General features: G+C 41.7%; 1 protein-coding gene across 7 annotated transcripts in view; it reads left to right on the top strand.

Annotated features, from left to right (window-relative positions):
* Aig1 (androgen induced 1) overlaps positions 1-22557 on the top strand; it is a 222679-nt gene that overhangs the window by 163958 nt on the left and 36164 nt on the right. For all 7 annotated transcript variants that reach the window (XR_005090197.1, XR_005090196.1, XM_028861410.1 and 4 more), the window contains one exon: positions 17180-17295. Coding sequence is in view for 5 of the 7 variants with exons in the window: in XM_028861410.1 (XP_028717243.1) it covers positions 17180-17295 (116 nt within the window). In the remaining 2 variants the exon portion in view is untranslated. The remainder of the gene's footprint in view (positions 1-17179; positions 17296-22557) is intronic.

The raw sequence follows: 22557 nt of genomic DNA, 5'->3' as shown, positions 1-22557 counted from the left end.
TGTAAGGCCCAGAGGAAATGGCTTTACCCTAACCGTCACCAAAAGACGAATGCACAAGAGCAGATACAGCAGCGGTCTTTCTGAATGCGCAAATCCGGGAAGATGCCGATGTCATCAAGGATAGAAGTGACTCATAAATTACTCTGTAGTCACACAAAGGCAGGAGATTGTTGGCATAAAACACAGCTCTTCCCTCACAAGAATAAGAGACAGCTTGTTCTTGAGCCAAGTATGAGTGACCATGGCCCAGGAACACAGATTCAGGTTGGCCCCCAAAACATGCCAATGTGGAAATGGTGTCATGACGTTTTTGTAGTTACAGAACAAAAGGAAGTCATAAATCAAGGCACATTTCAAATGCAGGGTGGAGGCTCCACATGGGTTAATGACAGCCAAGTGGGAAATCTCTGATGTATGCTTGAGGTGATACCTGATAACATTCTTCCTGTTGGGTTGGTGGAATTAGTTACTGGCTTAGTTAAGACATTTCAAAATGTTGTACCTGACAAACAAAAGGATGTTAGGCTAGACATGGAGATAAGCATCAAACAGCTATCGAGGGAACTAAAGAGAGCTAGAGATAGTTTGGATCTGGATCTTTAACATTTTGTGGATCCAGCTCTCCATAAAAACCTATAATGTGCTTGAGTTTCAGAAGTTACAATGAGGGAAAGGAAGATGCACGGGAGTAACTCCATTCATAAAAATGTCGAGATCACACAAGACTGATTGGCTCTCTTTGAAGTCAGAATATTGGTTAACTTTGGGGGGATTAGTTGTGGCATAAAGGAGTCTGAAGGTGATTGGGGGCCTTGGCTCTCTCTTGATCCATGTTTTGATTATAGATTTGAATTGACTTTGTGAACATTCACTGGCGTTCTGAATGCTTACCATGAGTCTGCTTTTCTACATATGGGTTCTACTCAAACTAGAAAAAGGCTGAAGTGTGGATAGAGGCTCTGAAGACAACCAAGTGCACCAACCAAAATATAGACACCAATTCCTGAGTCTTGAACAGAGTCCTCCTGTATACTGTGGCAGGCTTACAGATGCAGAGCCTGAGGGCCAGCTGACCTAGATTTGGAAAATACTGAGTGACTTTTGGTTTGAAACCTCTTCCCACCTCAACACAAAGAGCAGAGTCCATTGGTCTTTGAGTGCCCATTCATGTGGGCTCAGTGTTGTCTGAGTGAGCATGAGAGTTGCCTATGCAAAGCATGCAATGTGTAGGGACAGGGATGAGGAAAAGGCATCAGAGTCTGATATCCTGTACCTGGCAGTAACAGAGGTGCTATCCATTCTGAGAGATCTTGACTCACCTATTGCCTACTATCTACCTAGCTATTCTTCTATAACCATTAACATTGCTTTGTGTTGAAATCTGTCATCTTGCAAAACCAAAGTGGAGGGAGAGAACTGCTTTTAGCTGTGAACTAAATGTCTCTTTCCTCCTTGATTTTTCCCTGTCATCTTGGAAGAAAGTTTGCTACTTCCTGCTTTAAGAAGTCCTTCTGACAACCTGATCAAATGCCATAGAGCCATTGTGGAAAAGAGCTAAGTTATAGTGGCGTTCCTTACTTAAAATAGTGCTTTCTCTAGGCACTTTAATTTTGTCTAATAGGTGAGAGATGACCTTTGAAGATTAAAACTGAAATCTTCTGCGATCTTAATTGTGTTAGCATGTATATGTGCATTTCTGTGGGTGCATGGGTATTTCCTTCGCATGTACACATATGCACTTATATGTATGTGTCTTTGAGTATGTCATTGTGTACTTATACAAGGATGTATGCAATTGCATACATGGTTGTATGCTCCTGTGCATATGCATGAATGTATGCTTAGTGAATATGTGTGCATAGGTATATACTTGCTACATGGGTATGCATGAGGTATGTGTTGTGCTTGGGAGTATGTGTGCATGTGTGTTTACATCTATTTCTGTAGATGTATGTATGCATGGGTTGTACTTGTATGTGTGGGGGGGGGATGAGTACAATTGTATGTTTTTACATGTATTTGTAGGTGTGTATATACATGAATATGTGTTTATATGTTTTTGGGTAGTGGTTCCATGTATGTGAATGAGTATAGGTGTGTATACAGTGTCTGCACATCTCTGCATTGGTGTGTGCTTGTCTGTGTGTGTGTATGTGTGTGTGCACATTATCTGTGAATATGATGCCTTTTGCGAGTCCATGTTACTCTCTAAAGACTCATGGCTCTCTGCTTTCAATTATACTCAGAATAGTCCAAAACCCTTCTGCACTAATCCTAATCAACTTGGAAGCCACCACACTTGGGCATGAGGCTGTCAAGTGTGAGTGTTTGCAGATGTCAGCACAAGGAGGGCAGCAGTCCAGGAGGACAGATCAAGGCTTAGCGACAGGAAAATGCATGCCAGTGCAGCCAAGCTCCAGAGTGCCAGCACCACCACGAGAAAAACCCATCGTGACAGCAAATCAATAATCTCTGGGAGACGATCTGTTTCTGAAATATCCTTGATTAATTATGCCAAGGCATGCTTGGCAACCATCCTTTGCTCCAGATTAACCTAATGCTTTTTGCATGAAGCAGGATTATAACCGGTTCCCCTAAGTCAGATTTGACATTTGAAATCAGGCTTTAAAGGTTTGGGTTATAGATTTTCTTATGTCTCCATGTCAAACATCATTGTTCTTATTGCTGGTTGGAGATGTTTGCCAATCAATCAAAATAACATTTATTTGATCATAAACAAGGCTAAATTAAAACCATTTGGAATCATTGTACTTGCAGACTTGGTGATGAGGCATCTTGAGACTCTCTGAAATCTTGCTTCAGTGCAGTGACAGAGAGCTACAATGACATTTTTTTTAAAGCGCTGGAAGCCTGTTACTATTAACTGCAAAAAAAAAAAAAATTAATGCTTCTCTATACTTTGTGCATGTGTAGCTTTTACTTGGCGATTTATTCCCATCTGACTGTGATTTGGAGTAAAATATTTTCCCTCTTTCCTATATAATATATAATTATAAATTTTATCCCTTAAAACTGAATGTATTTTTAAATTCACTTATTATATATTGCACTCAGGAACTTATTTTTTTTATTTCTCATGAATTGCAGGTGGGATTCTAATAAAAACTAATGAAAAATAAGACTTGCTTAAGGGTATGAGACTTAGAAATTCCTACAACAAAAGTTGAGCATTCTGTAGTCTATTTGGTTTAATTCTTTCTTAAAGTGCCTCTGTGCCCAGTGTTTCAGGGCTACCTTCCCTCAGGCTGACTATAGCACTATGGAGTACATTACTGATGCATTTATATAGCCATAATTATGGGTTGATATAAAGTCACCCAGTGTCATCATGTAGGTATACAGTAGCAGCGCAAATCAAAAGAGGGCCTTAATATTTCTATGGCAAGTTTGGCAATATGGACTTACATTAGTCAGCATGGACCAGTTTATCCTAAGATATAGCAGCATAACACTGAAGTCTCCATAGATCAACCCTACAGAATTTATTCCTCACTCACATAAAGTCTTCAGCAATCTACTTGACTCTCAGGGCAATTTCCTTCCAGATTATAACTCAAGGATTTGGACAGAGTCTGTCTTGAGGTCCCATCATCTAAAGTCTCAGAACAGTATGGCAGAGAAGAGAGGATAAATTCAGAGCAGCTTGAGACACACCAATCTGGAAGTGTCCACATAGCCTCCATTAATTTTAAACCCAGTGTTTAGTGTCTGTTATCATGAGAAATGTGAGCTACACCTCAATGAATAGAAGATGACTGCTTGAGGTACATGGCAAAGAAAAGTTTCCAAATCTGTCGTCAGATCATCTAACCTAAACAAACACACGAAAACCTGAGGTCTTTTAGTGACAGAGATTTAAGTCCAGCATAATAAGAAATTGATTTGCAAAGTAGGTTGTATCCCACCTTGAGGACCTTTGAAGGCAATGCTAAGAAGCAGCTCATTTGAAAGAAGCAGGTAGATGTGAGAGAATGGAGTCAGGTGATCAAAATCGTATTCTTAGAGCCCAACTCTGACATTAGAGGATGCGAATACATCTGGATAAGAGGATTCTGCTGAGAAAGTCATTTCTGAGAAAACACAGATGTGTGGTGTTGTGTTAAATGTGTTAGCTTTTCTTTCAATGCATGTCATTTTTTGGTAGACCCTACTAAATGTATTTCCTCAGGATCTTGAAGGAAGCATTGTGGTGCTCTCATTACTCAGGAGTACTGTTCCCCTGACCTTCCACCTATACTGTGTACTGTTCCTTACGTATATTCTCCATGCCATTCAAAATACCTTTAAGGAGAACAGACCTTTGAAGAGACAAGAAAGGCTCAACCATGGCCGAGTGCTTCTCTATAATGATGCCTGGGGATTACTCTCATCCTCTCTATTTAAAAGAGGACTCTGTACAAATGAGCTTTGCTTCTCCAAAGGAGCATCAAGAATGTTCTGGTATTCAAATGCAGAGTCCAGGCAGTCCTGAGCTCCTGGAATCTTGCTGGTCTGACTAGATAAGACAAGGCTATCTGGTCCTTCTCTCTGACACATCCATGGCAAAGAAAATCACCCTTCCGTAATAGCTGGTCTTACATTGACTGTTGCCCCATCATATTTCTTGGTGTCCCACAGACAACATAGAACACAATGATTCACAACAGGACCCAGAATGTAGACTACTTGAATCTTAGCTCAAATCCAGCACTTTCTACTTGGGTAAACCTGAGTGATTTTCCTAACTTTCCTGTGCTTTATTTTATATAAAATGGGATTGATTTTGATGGTAATAATGAATATTGCTTAAAGGGTTATTATAAGAAATAACTGGGTTTTAATCTATATGAACAGCCCCTAACAAGCAATAAAGGGATTTACAAAATCAATCATTATTTGTAGGCATTGCATAAGCCAGTTTTATCATAGGATCTCATGCTAGCAACTCTAATGAATTATATTTTTCTCTAAGATGAGAGACTTCACGTTTGTATTTGGCTAATTAAAAGGCATCCCCCGTGACAGCTGACCAATAAGAATCTTCTCCTACTATGTTCTGAGTTTCCATTTTAAGTACCTGAGATTGTGATAGGCACCATCCGTATAATCTTTACTAAGTGAATGGATGAACAGAGGCGTGAAAAGAACACAAAAAGCGTGTGTCTCAGTTGAAAGCCTAGGCGTAGGAGTTAGGATGATCTGGTAAAACACTGGCTGCACAGTGTGTGAATTCTACACTATCTTTAACATGTTAATCCCCTGATCCTCTATTCCTCACATAGAAAATGAAGGTGAAGTGCTGTGGGCTGGTCTGTATGTGCTCTGATTGGTCAATAAATAAAACACTGATTGGCCAGTGGCCAGGCAGGAAGTATAGGCGGGACTAACAGAGAGGAGAATTGAGAGAACAGGAAGGAGGAGGGAGATACTGCCAGCCAGCCCCGGCATGACAAGCAGCATGTGAAGATGCTGGTAAGCCACGAGCCACATGGCAGGGTATAGATTTATGGAAATGAATTAATTTAAGCTATAAGAACAGTTAGCAAGAAGCCTGCCATGGCCGTACAGTTTGTAAGCAATAAAAGTCTCTGTGTTTAGTTGGTTGGGTCTGAGTGGCTGTGGGACTGGCAGGTGACAGAGATTTGTCCTGACTGTGGGCAAGGCAGGAAAACTCTAGTTACAGTGAAGATAACCACTGTACAGGACTTTTTCTTGTGAATTAAATAAGATTAAAGTGGAAATTATCTGCTCTAAACTCAGCATACATCAGCTTAGTAGATGGAAGCTATTCCTATTTTTATATATACCATATTCATGTACATCAATCAAAAGTGAGGGAAGTAGACACTGGGGGATGGGAAAAGTCTCCTTTCTATATGTTTAAATAGATATTAGCCAGAGTTGTAGACCAGCAGGTATTTTTTTAATCTTTCCCTTGTTTGTTTTGTATCACATTTATTATTAAGGTTAAGAAGGAAATAAAGCAGAGAAGAGACCTGTAAGTGAGGAGATAGGAAAGATGAGGGGAGAGACTTAGAAGGAGGCCAAGACAGAGATGAAGCCCTAAGGAGCAAGCGAGAGAGGCATGGCAAGTAAGTCCCTCCTCTCCTTGTTCCATCTTCCACTTGACTTCCAGCTTGGTCTTTCTGTTATTGATATCCAATTGATTTCCCTTGTCTTTATATACTTGATACCCACAGCAGAAATTTGGGCTTATGGAGGGAGAAGAATTTGGCATGATACATGAAAAGATCCCGCACACACACACACACAATTCCGCTTACAGCTGCCTTAATCATTCATTTCCCTCTGAGGTTGTACAGCTGCAACATCGCTTTGGTGCACTTTGCCATGACTTATTTTTTATTCTTGTCAGTCCCTTCCTTCCCATGCCCATTTGTCTGCATGTCAACCCCTAGACCCTTGTAGAAACCCAGCTCAGAGGTGTGCTGCTGTGTGAAATCTTTCCTTGAGCCACCAGATGAGATCAGAGGTTGGGGGGGGGGGGCGGACCTTGCACCAGGTCTCCCATACCTGGAGCTCACCACACTCCTCACTTTCTGTCTACGAGTAGCAATGAGAGGTGCTAGGCTGTGAGACCCACCAGTGCCGATTGTGGGATATTCCCAGAGGAAGTGAAAGCTGGACCACTGAAAAACTCACTGTACCATTGTATAGTATGGTGTGCACCATCGCTGGCATCCATTCAAAACAAAACAAAACTCTAATTGTTGATCCATAAGATGCTGGGCTGCACATAAGGGGAAGATTGTACAGGGCAGTGGTACCCCCCAATTTAGTGCCGTAGACCCTCAGTGCCTCATGAATACAATTATTAGGAATTTACTATCCTCAGGTCACTTTAAAAAATACATGCAAATGTTTCTTTAGAACAGCCCCTCTAATAGGTTTCTGTCCCAGGGTAATTGTTTCCATGATGCAGAAATGTGCATGTCTGTGTTTAATGTGTGACACTATTTAGTTGATTTGTTCTAGTGATTAAAACCATATCCTAGGAGTTGTTGGAACTGATGTCAGAGCTGAATGCATCCGAAGCCGAGTACTCAGGCTATGAAGGAGTTGGCCAGTGCCTGGGAACATTCTGGAGCTTGTGTTGGTTCCACCTGAACCTATGTTTTTGACCCTGGGTCACAATTTCTAATCTCATTTTAAACAGGAGGCTGTTCCTGGGTTAAAAAGTCATTTAACTTGACGTCACAGCAAGCAGGGAACAGATGGTCAACACTATGCTACAAAGACACCATCGAAATAGATTCTATGTCATGTTCACAGGCACCACCAAACTAAAACCAGTACCTCCGCACCTAGGAAAGAAAAGCCCATGACAAGAGGAAGCATCTGGAAGACAGAGACCACAGTAGTTGAAATTGGTAGTTCCTTCCATTATGAACTCTAAAGTATGTCTGCTATGGGGTAGCACACCTTAAACTGACCATTTAATAGAATTAATAACAATTTCAGAATGAAACATTTAGTTGGATTTAGAAGTAAGATTTCAGGTTCGCTACTGCCCATGGGAAAACATAGCCCTTGCCTCAAAGAGAATAAAAAAAAAGTCTATGTGGGAGTCAATATGAACACCATGGCCCAGAAACATCAATTCAGGTTATGCCAAGTCATGTGTCCAACACGGTAACATTTTTATGATGTTTCTATAGTAACAGAACACAAAGTCACAAATGAATTTTTTGATTGGTGGACACTAGCCATTTATTGGTGCTTCCCAAAAAAAGAGTTCACTTGACAGTCTCAAGGATGCTAGGGCAGATGCAGAGCTTGGGTTATGAAGAGAGCCTAAGATAAATAGATTTCAGACGGGCAACATTTCAGCTGTCCATGGTCACAAAGTTCTTATCAGTCAGTTAGCCTTGTAGAGTCTTTAACACAGGTGTGTCTCCCCACCCCCCACCCCATCCCCCACCTCTGCCACCTCACCACACCCTGAGAACTTCGGTTTACACAGATACACCTGCATCCGTTTGATTCCAAGCTGCCTGGGATCTTGTGTTCATCCCCCTAAACGAGGAGACATGCCTCACTGATTCTGAATTCACAGTGACCCCAAGAGTTGTTCCTGCCCTCATCCAACACTGGACCTACATTCAGAGTGCCAAAGTCAGCTGGATAGTGGTCTGCCAGTGTCTTGTGGTTTTTCCAGTTATTTATGATGTTACCCTTTCTATCACTTCGAATTATATGACTTTATTTTTTAAACCTGGAAGTTCCTTCTTGTTTTATTGCCAAATAAAGATTTCTCAATTTAATCCCCTTTTATTATGTAAGTGACCAAGGTCAAAAAAAAAAATCAAGTTGTAATCTGAGTGTGCAGTTTTTTATGTACTAAGGCAGGGTTTCACGTTGTTTTATTCTTGCTGGACCTGTAGCCCTGATGGACCTCATGAGGGACTCTTTCACCCTATCCTCTCAGGCAGGGTCAATCACAGTCTGCTCATGCCCTCGGTCTGGGTGCACCAAGGCACCCAGGTACACACTGACATGTGTACACACACAGGGATGTTCATACGCATGTGAGCAGGGACAGCTTTCGATTTGTGATCATCTATTGTTATAGGAAGGTAAGAACCTAGATACCCTAACATAAAAGAGGAACCCAGTTACCTGATACATGATGGACCCATGGCATTGCGAGCCCTATGGAGCCTGCCCATGCCCTCCAGATGCACAAAGATGGACGCTGGAGTACTTTTTTCTCTATTACTGAACAAAACTGCTTATGCCCCACATTCCAAAGCTGGCTTTTCTTCTAATAAAGAAAGAGCTTTTGTCTAGAATCTACATGGTAAGAGAGAAGTACTCCCCTATGGGGTGGGGTGTTTTGTAGAAGAGAATGAGGAGAGAAATGGCAGAGAGCAGTCTCTGAATCTTATTTGTTATCTCTGGTTTTTGAGTGCTCTGATTACAGCTCTCAGTTCTGGGTACATAAAATGACCTCAGGTCCACCCATCTCTCTATTCCCCTGATTTTGTGCTACTATATGTAGTTTTATCCTTCTCTGAGTCAATAATAAAGGCTTTAAAAAAAAAACTTCTCTTTGTGTATAGGTTGCTGGTTGCCATCACAAATAATCATAAAGATCTTACAGTCCATATCCATGTGTAGCATAAACCTGTTTCTTTAATACTGTTAAATAACAGTACATTCTTCCTACATAAGTATCTGGACTTGCTACTTGCACACCTATCCATATTTTTGGCAAAAACTCATCCATTCACAAATAACCTAGTAGTTCTAGAATGTATCAACAAACTATTCTAGGGCATCTCAGTGTACAGACTGTATTTGTGTTAATCAGTTCATGGTTACTCTAACAAACTCTGAGATGATCAACTGACAGGAGTAAAGGGTTCTTTTGGCTCTTAGCTTTGGAGTTTCAGTCCATAATTAGCTGGCCCTGCTGCTCTTGGCAGGGATGTGAGGCAGAGCAAAGCCATGAATTACCTCATGGCCAAGAAGTGACGCACAGAAAGCAAAGGGACCAGGTTCCCGTAGTGCCTTTCTCGTGCACACTCCTGGTGACCTGAATACCTCCCTCCACATCCCACCTCTTCAAGTTTCTACCATAGCCCAAGAGCCTCAAGCTGGGACTCAAGCCCTTAACACATGGCCCTTTGGGGGACTTCAAGTTCCTACTTATAGCCATAGTCCTAAGAGTATGCAAGGTAAGCTATATGGCACAGAGCCCTGGCATTATATATTACTAAATCATATAGTGAAGGATAGTTCCCTGTTCACTGTCCTTCTGATTCCATTAAGAAAGTCTCTATTTCATGTTAGTGTGTCTTTACTGCCCCTCTCATACTTATTAACATTCCTGTTTAATACATACAAGTCCTCATAATCAAGGTCTTGGTCAAGCAAATATGTCTGGTGAACACCTTACATTGATCGAATTTCATTATGTTTGTGTTTATGGTTATTTTTTCTTTATGGCAAGTGATATTCCATTTCTAAGGCTTAAATAGTTTCCCTTTAGATATATTTAAGAAAATGTGCATTGAATGAGAAAAAAAAATGTTTTGTCTGTTTTAAATCCAGAAGCTGTGGCAAGGCCTTGTTCTGAGTTTTTCCGCCTGGGCCATTTTGTGTTCAGAGACCTTTTCATCTATCCATGTGTGCTGTTTGGACTGTGTGAGAGAAAGTAAAAATTATCCTCAACTCTGAAATTCTGTCTTTCCTTCTGGCCTCAAAAGAAATTATTAATTTATTGGTGGGTCCCTAGAAGCATCATAGGCTTTTGTACCTGGTTGTAGATTATTTGGTCCTCATATATGTGCAAGCCAAACTTAGAACATCAGCCTTTGGCAACACTAAGTCCCCCCATCCCCTTATTCTGCACAGTGTGATTTTAAGCATCAGGATGTGCAAGTCTCCCACCTGGAGTCTGTGATAAGGAGGCACGGGACCCACACTAGGTCCCACAGGCCAGCCTTCTAATTGTCTTGGATCACTACACCACACTGTTCCTTTGAGCATTTTCTGCAGACATTCTTTTTGCCTCCTCTGTCTCTTCACTCATCATGTACCAGGTAAATCATAAGTCTTTCTATATATCTATGTCTCTGTTGGGTTTGAGGACTGCTCTGTGTGTAGGGAGACCCTACCCCATGTATCCAGTCTGTGTTAGACCTTGGCCACACAATGTTGATCAGTTCATGCCAGAAGTCACTCTGCTGTACCACAGGGAACTTATCCATACCCATTAAGAAAACACACAGATGCAATGGCCATGAGAGATTCATGCTTCCCTATTTAGGATACAGTCTTCCCAATACAACTTGTCATCAAAAGTAGCAACAATGAATAACAAGGTTTGGTACATGATAATTACTTATATCTTAGACCAGTATTTTCTAAGACAAAGCTTCTATATTGATCAGATACAATGTTGACTCATTTGGCAGTCAACCATCCCCATAGTACTTAGAAACAAGTCAAACTCTGAAGCGTGAATCTATTTAGTCTCATCATAAAAACCAGGAGTCAAATATCAGGGTAATAACCGGAAAGATCAGAGAAGCAAAGGAGCAACCACTAGTGACTTCTTACCTCTCTGAATCCTCTGATCAAAGGGCGCTGAGATCCTGTCTTCACCTGATTGTGCTGGGATCAAAGGTGTGAGCTTCCCAAGTACTGGGATTGAAGGTATGAGCCTCTCAAGTGCTGGGATTAAAGGTGTGCACCACTACCACCACCACCACCACCACCACCACCACCCACCCACCCACCTCTAGGTTAACTAGTGGTTATCTCTGTCCTCTGATCTCCAGGCAAGCTTTATTTGTCAGAACACAAAATATCACACAACAAAACTCAGTCACTCAGGAGTTATTCACTGACAACTGTGTTAGTCTCTTTTCTCTGCTATAATTAATTACCTAAGGCAGGTCAACTTTATAAAGGGAAAGGGCGTATTTAGCCCATAATTCTAGAGATTCAACCCTGATGATAACACCGTGATAGGTGATATCTCAATCTGGAATGTAAGCAGATGGAAGAGACCACATTTCTATACAGAAAGATTGGGTTTCATAAATCCTTCCAAGAGCGTGCCTCCAATGACGTGAGGACTTATTGCTAATCTCCACCTCTTAAAGAACCACTATCCCTGCTTCACTCCAGGGAAGGCCATATCTCCTAACACATGAGCCCTTGGGGAACAAGCCACATCCAGATCATAGTAACAACAACTTCGAAGAATAACCCAGTGCAGTTCTTCAGAGCTGGTGACCAAACTGTCTCCATGTTTCCTTCTCTAAAGTGGATCTACCTCTACCTAGGAACACTGTGGAATTACCATTCTTCACTCTGCTTCCAGCTAACCATAACTGTCACCACACCACTGCATTATGGCTGCATGGTGGCTGGTTTTATTGTTTACTGCTATTAAGATGACAGTGTGCTACAGGGACTACAAACAATTCATTTTTTTTCTGCAATAAAGACACTGTTGGTTCTTATGAGCTTCAACTTAGTTTGGTTTGTTGGAAGACAATGTCCATGATCTCTATCATAGGGTTACTAAGTCTGGTTTTATTCAGCTGGGTATCTTTCTAAAACACAGTTCTGGAACAGGCCTGATGACACAGTTCTATAATTCCAGCTACTTGGAGCTGAGGCAGAAGGACCAAAAGTTCAAGGCCTGCTTAGACTGGAGAGCTTGTTCAAGGTCAGCCTCAGTGACTTAGTAAAAACTTGTATTAAAATAAAAAGTGAAAGGAGATGGAAAGGTAGGGATATAGCTCAGTGGTAGAACTCTTGCTTAGAATGTGTGAGGCCCTATGTTCATACACATGTGTGATCTGCATGCAAAGAGAAGATTTGGGAGGTGGGCTCAAAACAACCTGGTTTTACATCATCAGACCTAGCAGCTCTGGGGTACTCTTTGCAACATAACCTGAGCATTTTGTTGTCTTATCTGCAGAATGGATTTAATGGTTTCCTCTTAGAACATGATTTCAAAAGTATCACAACAGATATTTATTATGTGTCCTATATGCCAGGGTCTTTTCTAAGTGCTACAGACATCCCAGCAAGCAAAAATGCAAGCTCTCCATTCCCATGAAGCCACAGTCCTAATTGAAAATATATCCTGGCGCTCACGTCCTTGAGGTAGAGTGCTATCTGGAAGTCAATCAGCGCTGGGGTTCTTGTCCATATAGTTCTAAAGCAAGCATCCTTCTTGCTGCTCCAGAGTTGACCTTCCAGCTCAGTTATTGCAGAAGCGTCCATAACTTACCAATTTTTTTAGATCATGAAACTTTATAAGACATTTATATTTGGGATAAATACTTGACACTGTGTTTGATTTATTTATATATACTATTTATAAGTAAGAATAATTTGTACCAAAAATGTTTGGATGGGTGACTGTATATTCTTTTGTGCATGAAAATTATGAGTGATGAAATGTTACCTTGCTTGAAAAAAAAAAACCTCCCTTGTAATTTGCCACTGACCATGTCTTCACATGTGCAGCTAGCCACAGGACGGTCCCTTGTCAGTGGCCAGGTCACAGATGGAATCCATTGCCTCCTTTTTCATACATAGGATGCTGGTGACGCAGTGGTCTGTCAGATCTTCCTTTTCTCAAACCACTTCCTGTCTGGCATCAGCAGAGCACACTGTGACCTTGCCAAGTACAACATCTGATCATCAGTAGGCATGCTAGGTACAAGAAAGTAACTGGGCCGCTGAGCATATTTGAGTCCGTTGTTTACACTAAGTTCATAGAAAAGTGGCTCAGTTTTCTACTCACTTTGGATCAATGGATGAAGAAGTAGAGTTTAGAAATTCCTTCATAGTCACCAGCCCAAATCATAATGCTGTCACTTATAGCCCACCCAGGCCTTCAGGGTCAACACTGTGCTCAGAGTAAAAGTACAATTTGCAGATCTTTTTCTATGTAACATTTGACGAGACATGCATTTTGATTTTTATACTGTAATATTACTGCTGATATCTCAAACTGTTGGTGAAATTCCCAGCCAGTGTCAACTGAGGTAACTAGATTGAAAGGAGAAAAAAAAAACCAATAGAATCCATCTCTAAAATGCATTCTGTCTCTGTATTAGCACACAGTCCCTGTTGCATAGTTCACTACAGAGGTGATTGTACTGTTTCAAAATAACAATAGTAGGGAAGATAAAAGATGAAATAAAAAAGCTAGCCATCTGTGGAGTCACTCACCTTACACTCATGGAATGTCACACTCTTGCTAATGAATACTCAGATAGATGAGATGTAGAAGAGAATTCTGAGGCCAAGAATGTCCATCACGTTAATGCTTATTACAAAAACCACATCTTTCTATTTTCTCTATGAATATGAGCCAGAAACCTTTTCCAAAATTACTTATCTTGATATCCCCAACGTGTCTTTCACCTGCCAACACTCACCTGCCACCTGATTCCATTTTGCTAAAATGCTAGAGTTTGAAAATCCTAACATTCGATTTCCTGCCTTTTCCTTGACTACGATCAGGACAAAGAGTTTTTCATGGCTGTTCAGGAGGCGCTAAATAGTATTGAAACTTACTGATGGCTCCATAGTCACTTCTGCCACTTTTGAACTCTTGGAAGTGTCTCCAAAGGTAGAGGATGTGGGGGTCTGGGGAGCATGCAGTTTTCCATAAGACCTCAGACCATATCGTATGTCTTTCCGTTAGATTCCCATACCAAAAGTGTTTGATTTGTGGGGAATTCAGAAACGGACGGCTTTCTTCTTTTTATCCTTCTGAATGGGGTCAGTTCCATCTCTGTCCTGGCCCACCATGCTTGGTATGTGCAGTAGCCACTAAATCAGAAGAAGAAAGGACTGTTGCATTTTGCTCCTTGGGATTCTCCTTTCAGATGTCACACCTATGGCTACACAGTGTGAGTGCAAACTGGTACAAACTCGTTTTCCCACATGGTGTTGCTACACACAGGATTTGACAGTGTGTGTCAGGAGCCTTGAAGTCTTCACTGCCTTTCACTGTAAAGAAGCAACTTGACATCCAAAGGAAGGGATGTGCACCATGACATTTCTCATAAATGAAAAGCTGGAAGTCTTTTGTCATTTACTGCCCGAGAACAGAAATTGGTTATATAAATTTGAGAACATCCACATCGTAGATTTTAGGCAGTTTTGGTCAAGACTGGCATTCTTAAAAGAATTTTGAAGTGGCATATTAAAAATCCTCAAATGTCTTCCTCAGTTTCTTTCTTCAGAGATTTAAAGTTTTCATTAAGAGGTCTTTCACGGCCTTTGTTGGGTTTCTCTCTGGATATTACTGAGGCTGTTGTGAATGGTAGTGGTTCCATGCTCTCTACCTCACTCAATGTGTTTGTTGTTGGTTTATAGAAAGATTGATGGAGTTTGTAAGTTGATTTTGTATCTTGCCACTTTGAGGAAAATATTAGGTACTTCTAGAAGTTCCCTTGTAGAATTTTTATGATGTTCCCCTGTAAATAGGGATATTTTGACTTTGTTTCCTATTTGTATTCCTTTGACTTCCTTCTCTTACCTGGTTGCTCTAGCTGGGACTTCAAGTAATATGTTGAAAAGGAGCAAGAACAGTAGCCAGTCCCGTCATGTTTCTGATTTAAATGAGATTGGTTCAAGTTTTTCTCTATTTATGATGATGTGGGATACTTGTTGTATATAGCCTTTATGTTGAGATACGTTCTCTCCATTCCTATGCTCTCTAGGACTTTTATCATGAAGCACATTGAATTTTTGAAATGATTAAAAATAACTTTGAAAGTGTTTCACATCCTCAGCAATCAAGACAAGCAAATCAAAACTACTTTGGGATTTCACGGGACCCGAGTCAGAATAGCTAAGATAAAGGAAACAATTGGCAATTAATGCTGACCAGGATGTGGGAAAGAGGAGCCCTCCTTCACTGTTGGTGGGAATGAAAACTGGGGCAACCACTATGAAAATCTGTGTGGAGAATTCTCAAAAACCTAAAAACACATCTGTCGTATGACCGGATTATACCATGCCTTGGCATATATCTGAAGAACTCAACATCCTACCTCGGAGATGTGTTTGACCTTGTTTATTGCTGCTCTGTTCACAATATGCAGGAAATAGAAGCTGCCTAAATCTCTGGTAGCTGATGGATGGATAAGGAAAATGTGGTACAAATACACAATAGAATTCTTTTCAGATGTAAAGAAAAGCGTAATCATCAAATTTGCAGGTAAACGGATAGAACTGGGAAATACTAAACTGAGTGAGGTAGCCCAGAGCCAGAAAGGCAAAAGGCGTGTTCTCTTCTTTGTGGATCTGTAGATTTGAATATATCACACCTTCTGGAGTGACCACAGAAGCTGGGAAAGTAGGAAATGGCAGTGGGGAGAAGGAGCTTGGAGCAAGAGCTCTAGGGAGGCTAACAGTAGATCACAAGTGTTTCGAAGGTGGAAAGAGGGAGAAATCGGACAGGACTTAACTGGATGTAGAGGAGGTAGTGGAAGGGGGAAGAAAGATAAATAACAGGATGTTGGAAAGATCATAGGGAAATACTGTGTTTATTTAAAAATATATACAGATGGTGTCAGGGCTTTTGTTAATCTAATTCTATTTGTTTATTTGTTTACTATCCTACAGGTTTTACTTACATGTTATGGCTTCTGGTTTTTCATTTAAATAGGATGTCTGAGTGTGCGAACAAGTGTGTCTGCATCTGTATGTGTTTCTTGTGCCTTTTCTTGGACTCTCTTACTTGCATTTGTTTGTTTTGTCCTGTTCCAATCTGTTTTGCTTTATCTTATCATGTTTTATTATTATCCCTTAGGTGCCTGTTGGTTTCTAACAAGAGACAGAAAGGATGTGGATCCGGATGGGAGGGGAGATGAGGAAGAACTAGGAGGAATAGAGAAGGAAAACTAATCAGGGAGGAAAAAAATTCTATCTTCAATAAAAGGAAAAAATAAATGCTATTTTCATTGTATACATACATACATATATGTATATATAGAGAGATATATAGATAGAGAGAAACATATATAACTTAAATTTTAAAATATTCTTAAACTACAATACTGTGGTAAGCCCAAACCAAAACTGTACTCACAGTGTGATCTTAACTATGTGTAGGGATAGAAAAAGAAAAAAATAACACACACACTGGAACTGCTTGTGTTCATTGTTGCCTTGAAAGGGTCTGGAGTCACCTGGAGATGGACATCTACACATGCCTATGGGGAAGGGGTATCTTGATTATGCTATTTGATGTGAGAAGGCCCACCTCAGTTGTGAGCAGGACCATGCCCTGGGCGGGGGGGATCCTAGACTGTATGAAATGGAGAGTGAGCTGATCGTGCAAATGTGCTTCACTGTCCATCTCTTGGTCTCTCTCTTTTCTTCAGTCCCCCTTTTGTTGTTCTTTGTGCCCTTTTATGTTATGAAACTTTCCCATTGTGAATATCAAATAAAATAAAATTTCAAAACTTTAGGTACAGACAAAAAAAAAAAAAATACTAATGGAGCAGTTGCCGCAGTACGTGTTTTGATATCCATGCTCTCATGGGAGAGCTGTGCACGGCTGTCTGTTGTGGGTCTTTCCGGGGAATTTATACCATTCATTCTCCTGCTGGAGAGAAATTACTGTAAAGAGGCCATGATAAGAATCTTCCCCGTTCTTTTCCAGCACACAACGGTTTTACCCTTTATATTAATCGAGATGAGGACATCCCACCACCAGTATCCCAGCAGGAGCAGCGGACTCGCCGCCATATGCACCTTCTCCGTGGGCTATATATTATGGTAAGGACCATGCCTGCTGGGCGTTTGTACTGTATTTGATTCTGCACTGCTAAATTTGAGCACAGATTGCATTATGGATATAATCACTAACAGATTCACACTGCGTGCCTCATTTGGTCCAAGACCTGGGCTTTGTCTTGTTTCCCCAGATGCTTATATTTTTAGAAATATATGCCAAACCTCACACAGCAGGAATTTGTTGAACAATCCCATGTAAGCAGTGTGCCTTCCAAGACTACGTTTTTCAACTTGTTTTCAAACTAAATGTTTTTCTTGGACACTAGTTTTATAGCTTAAAGGCTTTTTCTTTTGCTGGGGATTTTGTTTTTTTGTTGTTGCTTTTGTTGGGGGAGTAGGGGTTGTAACAAACACTAGCAAATGAACGAACCTCTGTAAGTGAAAATGTACATTTTTATGGACCTACTTAAAACCTGTCAAAAATGATCCATTATAAGTACAATGCGTTTAACTTACTTGTTCTTGGGTATTAGGGTAAATAAACCACAAGAGATCACCATGTGATCTGTTGGGCACACCGGTGTCCCAAACATGTGGTGCCAGATTTATCTGATAAGAATTTTTGTTTCATGTTACTTCAGTTTTTAATCATGTTTCAATACTTCACTATACTCATTTATCCTAACACAGAGAATTTTTAAATTTCTCTTTATAAGACCATATCCTCTTTGATATGTTGACACAGAAAGATTCCTCCTGTGAGCATCTTGGCTTCCTGGGACTCTCTTCTCCTAGGTTCTGGGGTCACCATCCCCTCTTCTAGGCCTGGGGCACTGGATAACATTCTTCCAAATACCTCACATGGTTTTTAATCCTGCTCAAATCCTAAGCTCTTTCGGGGGCCCAGTCTCCATGGAGCATTTTGCTCCATCCTTCCTAGAGAATGAGAAGAGAGTAGTCAGTATAGGACTTCACATGCTTCATATAAACAGTAACATAATATCCCAGGCCTGAGAAGAAAGAACATTGACCACCAGGAAAAAGTAATATGTATTTGGATATGAGTGATATTCAGAGTACAGACCTCAGAATAAGCAGATAATAGAGTTTACCCTCTCTGCCTTTGGCCAGGCCACCAACTAGTGAAAGACTAGTCATGAATACTTGAGAAGTTTGTTTTCCTGATCACTTACTTTATAGATGGGTATTTTTGTTTGTTTTCTTATTTCTTTGTTTGTTTGTTTTTTTAATTTCCTGCCCAGAATCTTAAATATTAACTGTCTCTGATAGAAAAAGTCCAAGAGATTTGTCTCGCTGATGATATGTAAATAATGTTGTATCTTAAAAATGAATTTATGTGCTTTGTAAATATGAACTTGACACGCAATGACTCTTGCCTTCAGAAGAATCAAATATGGAAGATGTGCAGTCATTCAAGGGTGCTGTCTGGAACTTCCTTTGGTCGTAAAAGTCAGCTCTCTTCCCCAACACTTATTTCACAAGCTCATCCCTGCAGTGCGCTGGCTTACATGAGGGACAGGGAAGCGCTCTCTCTCTCTCTCTCTCTCTCTCTCTCTCTCTCTCTCTCTCTCTCTCTCTCTCTCTCTCGGAGCTGTGGTGTATTTCTGAGAATGTATTCATGTGCTGTGAAATGATCTTGCAGAGCCTGGAGGTTTCCACAAACTATGTTCTTTCTGATGGCTTTCCTTCCGCTGGGTATACAATCAGCCCACGTTCCAAAGAGACGCATGGGAAATACCACACAGTCCTCATTATAGACCCCCAAGATTCCTCGTTAAAATGAAGCATTACTCATGGTCTCTGTGCCAAGTGAGGCTTGCCAGCCCCATGTACTCCCTCAGCAAACCAGTACTTGTTTAGACATGTACTTGCATTAACCAGCAAATTCCCTCAGATTTGTTCTGAGAGAGCTTTCAAAGTAGACTTTTTTTTCCCCCTTTGGTGTTCTGCCCTAGGCCTTCGTAGCCCTGCCAAAAGCTAAACAATGCCCCTCGAGTCATGTCGCATTGTATAAATCCAAGGGTTTAATTGTTGTCAAAAAAAAAAGGTACTGGCTTTTGCTCCCTTCCAGACTGTCTCGGAGCCCAACGTACTAGTGACCCAACAGTGAAAGATTCAGGAAATGAAATCTTCTGATATCGTACCCATGTTGTAACTGAACATTCCAGAACCTCCCGCCAAGATGGGAGAAACCATTCCGCGTATCATGTGCTAATTATAGAATAAATGGGTCTTCTTTACAGTGCTGAGTATGGCAAGTTGACTATACCTCAGGGTTGCTGGCCAGGCTATCTGGCTACTCTTGTTGGACTCTGGCTCTCCGGTTGCCCAAGTCTCCTTTTCCATCTCGTTCTGTTCTCGCCCTGGGTTTGGATTGTTGAGAAAGGAAGAAAGCAATACCTTTCGCTGGTGCCACTGAGCGTGCACGTCATCTGGGTCTTCTCCAAGTTTAGATTCCCTAGGTCACTCCAGACTTGTCATAAGCATTTCTGCCTGCCTACTGAGTTTCCCTCTCAGTCACTCAAATGCTTGTCTATTTCTGAGGAGTTCTCAACTCCTTCCCCATACACCTCCCCACTGCCATCACCTCCTACACATTTCTCTGTACCCTTTTGTAAGACGCTGAGCATGCCACATAGGCAGTTCTTACCCAGTCCACAGAGAAGGAAGGAAAGCTCACAGAGGATAGTTAGCTTGCCTAAGACAAACTATGCGCCTCTTGCCAAAACAAGAGTGCAAGCCCAGGAACATGGCTGAGTCCACACCTTTAACTGTGCCCTCGGCTGCCTTCTCCTGTGTGAAGAGTCATTCTGTGGATGAATTTATTATTATGTGAGTTTTTGCTTTTCTGTGTGTTTTGAAGAAAACGTCAAATGCAGTCAAGCCTAGGAATTCAGCCCCATTCCTGGGTTGGGGCTGCACTCCCCTGCTTCCCCTTTTTGGACCCCAGGATTGAAATTATGGAAGAGGATGGTATGAGTATGAGTCTGCAGGGATTGGGGGGACCCCCGTGGTGTTTTAATGGAGCCCTGAGAACAAGACTGCCATCACAGTAAAAACTTTGTTTGCTGCAGTCGGTTCTCAGAGGCTCCACAGCCAACAGCGATAAAAGCTCCTAATGTTTTCTTCTGGAGAATTTGAGAATTTCAGTTAGGGTGTTAAGTACTCTCTGCGATTCACGCTCCTCATTCACTCAGTCTTTACTTTAGAAATCCAAAGCAACTCTAAGGGACACAAAAATATCATTTTTATTGTCTCACAGCCCTGATGGTTTTAGACAGATTCCATATTCCAAATCTCATTATCCCAAATGTGTTCATTAAACAACTTCCCAGCATAAAAAAATAAATAAATAAAGTGAAATCAGAATGCAGTGTGATTTCCCTTTTATGGTCTGATCCCAAATGGTTCCAGATCTGAATTCTATGTCCCATCAAACTCATCTCAGTCACAGAATCCTGGATTATGTCTTGTTTTCTTATTGGCATCTTTCTGTATTTTCTCAAGCTCTTGCTGAAAACACATTTCTCTTTATATGCATTGTCTTCAAACACACAGAAAATTTTTGACAAAAAAAAATTAAACTGTACTCTAAAACATAATATTCTTAGACATGAGAAAAACATTAGAAAGAAAATGGAATTTTAGATCACATTAAAGCCCCATTTAGTAGGATGCTTCTTCACCAGTTGAACAAATATGGCCAACATGTAGTTGTTCTTTGACCAGAAGATTGCGTTTTTCTCGGTTCAACCTGAACAAGTTTATTCCACCATAATGGCCTTCCCTGTTGACTTTTATGTCTTTCATAGTATTTGAGATTGTTTTTTTCTTCTTCTGATTTCCTGGTATTGCAGAACTGCGCCCAAGCTCAAAGAGCTGGGTTATAAGTGCCTCACATTCTAGAGTGAAATCTCTCTCCTGGGTCTCATGAAGGGTAAGAGTAGGAGCAGCCAAGGACTCTGCTTCCATCCCCATCACCAAACAGCCCACTCTTCACCATGACTCTCTTCACCATCTCCCTACCCATCTGCTCCCAGCCTAGCTGGGAAAGGGGGAGAGTGCCATGGCTAATTGGGTTTGAGTTCTGTGTCCCCTTCAGAAAAGGAAACATCTCTACACACCCACTGAAGGCAGGCATGAGAGGAAACCCTGGGAAATGGTGGAGCTGCGGCTGGAATCTGATCTAGGAGCCTTCCTCAGTTGTCACAGTGGAGCCAGGAAGGACATGGCAGGGGAGGGGAGGGGAGGGGAGGGGCAGTCATGGGACAGCCTGCCTGAGCCAGGGGAGGGGAGGGCAGGGGAGGGGAGGGGAGGGGAGAGGAGGTACAGTGGTGAGACATCTGTTGTCCTTCCACTTGCATTCTAGAGATGGGTAAGCTTCATGGGAATCTGGTTTAACAGAGGGAAGTTTGGCACTGAGGTGTCTCAGTGGCCCAATGACAAGAGCAGCCTCGAGGCAAGAAATTTTCCAAGAGCAAACAAGTAAGTGTGTGTGTGCTGCCCCAGTCAGAGGTCAAGGGAACCAGCCATGTTTCCCTGTGGCCCTCAGTGCCCCTGTTAGGAAAAAAAAAAAAAGAAGAAGATGAAGGTGGTCAGTGAGGATTTCATGAGACCAGAGAAAGGGTAGTCCGGGAAGATGACTCGGTGGGTAAGAAGGGGTACTTGCTTTGTAATTGTGAACACTTGAGTTTGAAGAGCGCTGACAGGCAGAGGCAGGCAGATCCTGAGAGGTTGCTGGCTAGCCACCCTGTCCAAAAGGATGAACTTCCGGTTCAGTGAGTGATCTCCTCTCCAGGCAGTAGGAGGAAGTGGAAATTGATAGAGGAAGGAAGACACCTGATGACCTGCCCTGGCCTTCACAGGTACATGCAAGGGTGCATACACCCATCCCACTGGTGTTCATGCACACGCCACACACAGGTACAACACACACACAATAATCAGAAATTGGCACACATTGGCCACCACATCACTGGCGCTCCATGTAGTAGCCATCGTTGGTCTCTTCCTTCTCTGAGCGTGCTAGGTCACTGAGGCCCCTGGGCACCCTTCCCCATTGCTTCCTTCCTCAGAGGCAGAGGTTAGGCTGAGTCTAGACGTGGGTATTCAGGTGTTTCAGATGCTCTGTTCAGCTCCCAACTCCCTGGGATCGTGGGGAAAATTCCTGCTCCTCTCATGGCCTCATTTTTGCCTACTATAAATGGGAATAAGCATCTGCCTCTCAGAATTGTGAAGACTAATGAACACACAGGGACCCTCAGGAAAGTCTTGCATTCTCTC

This window comes from Peromyscus leucopus, chromosome 8a (genome assembly GCF_004664715.2).
Source record: "Peromyscus leucopus breed LL Stock chromosome 8a, UCI_PerLeu_2.1, whole genome shotgun sequence".
Taxonomy (NCBI): domain Eukaryota; kingdom Metazoa; phylum Chordata; class Mammalia; order Rodentia; family Cricetidae; genus Peromyscus; species Peromyscus leucopus.
The sequence above is the reverse complement of the archived record's forward strand: the minus strand, read 5'-3'. Positions and strand labels throughout refer to the sequence as shown.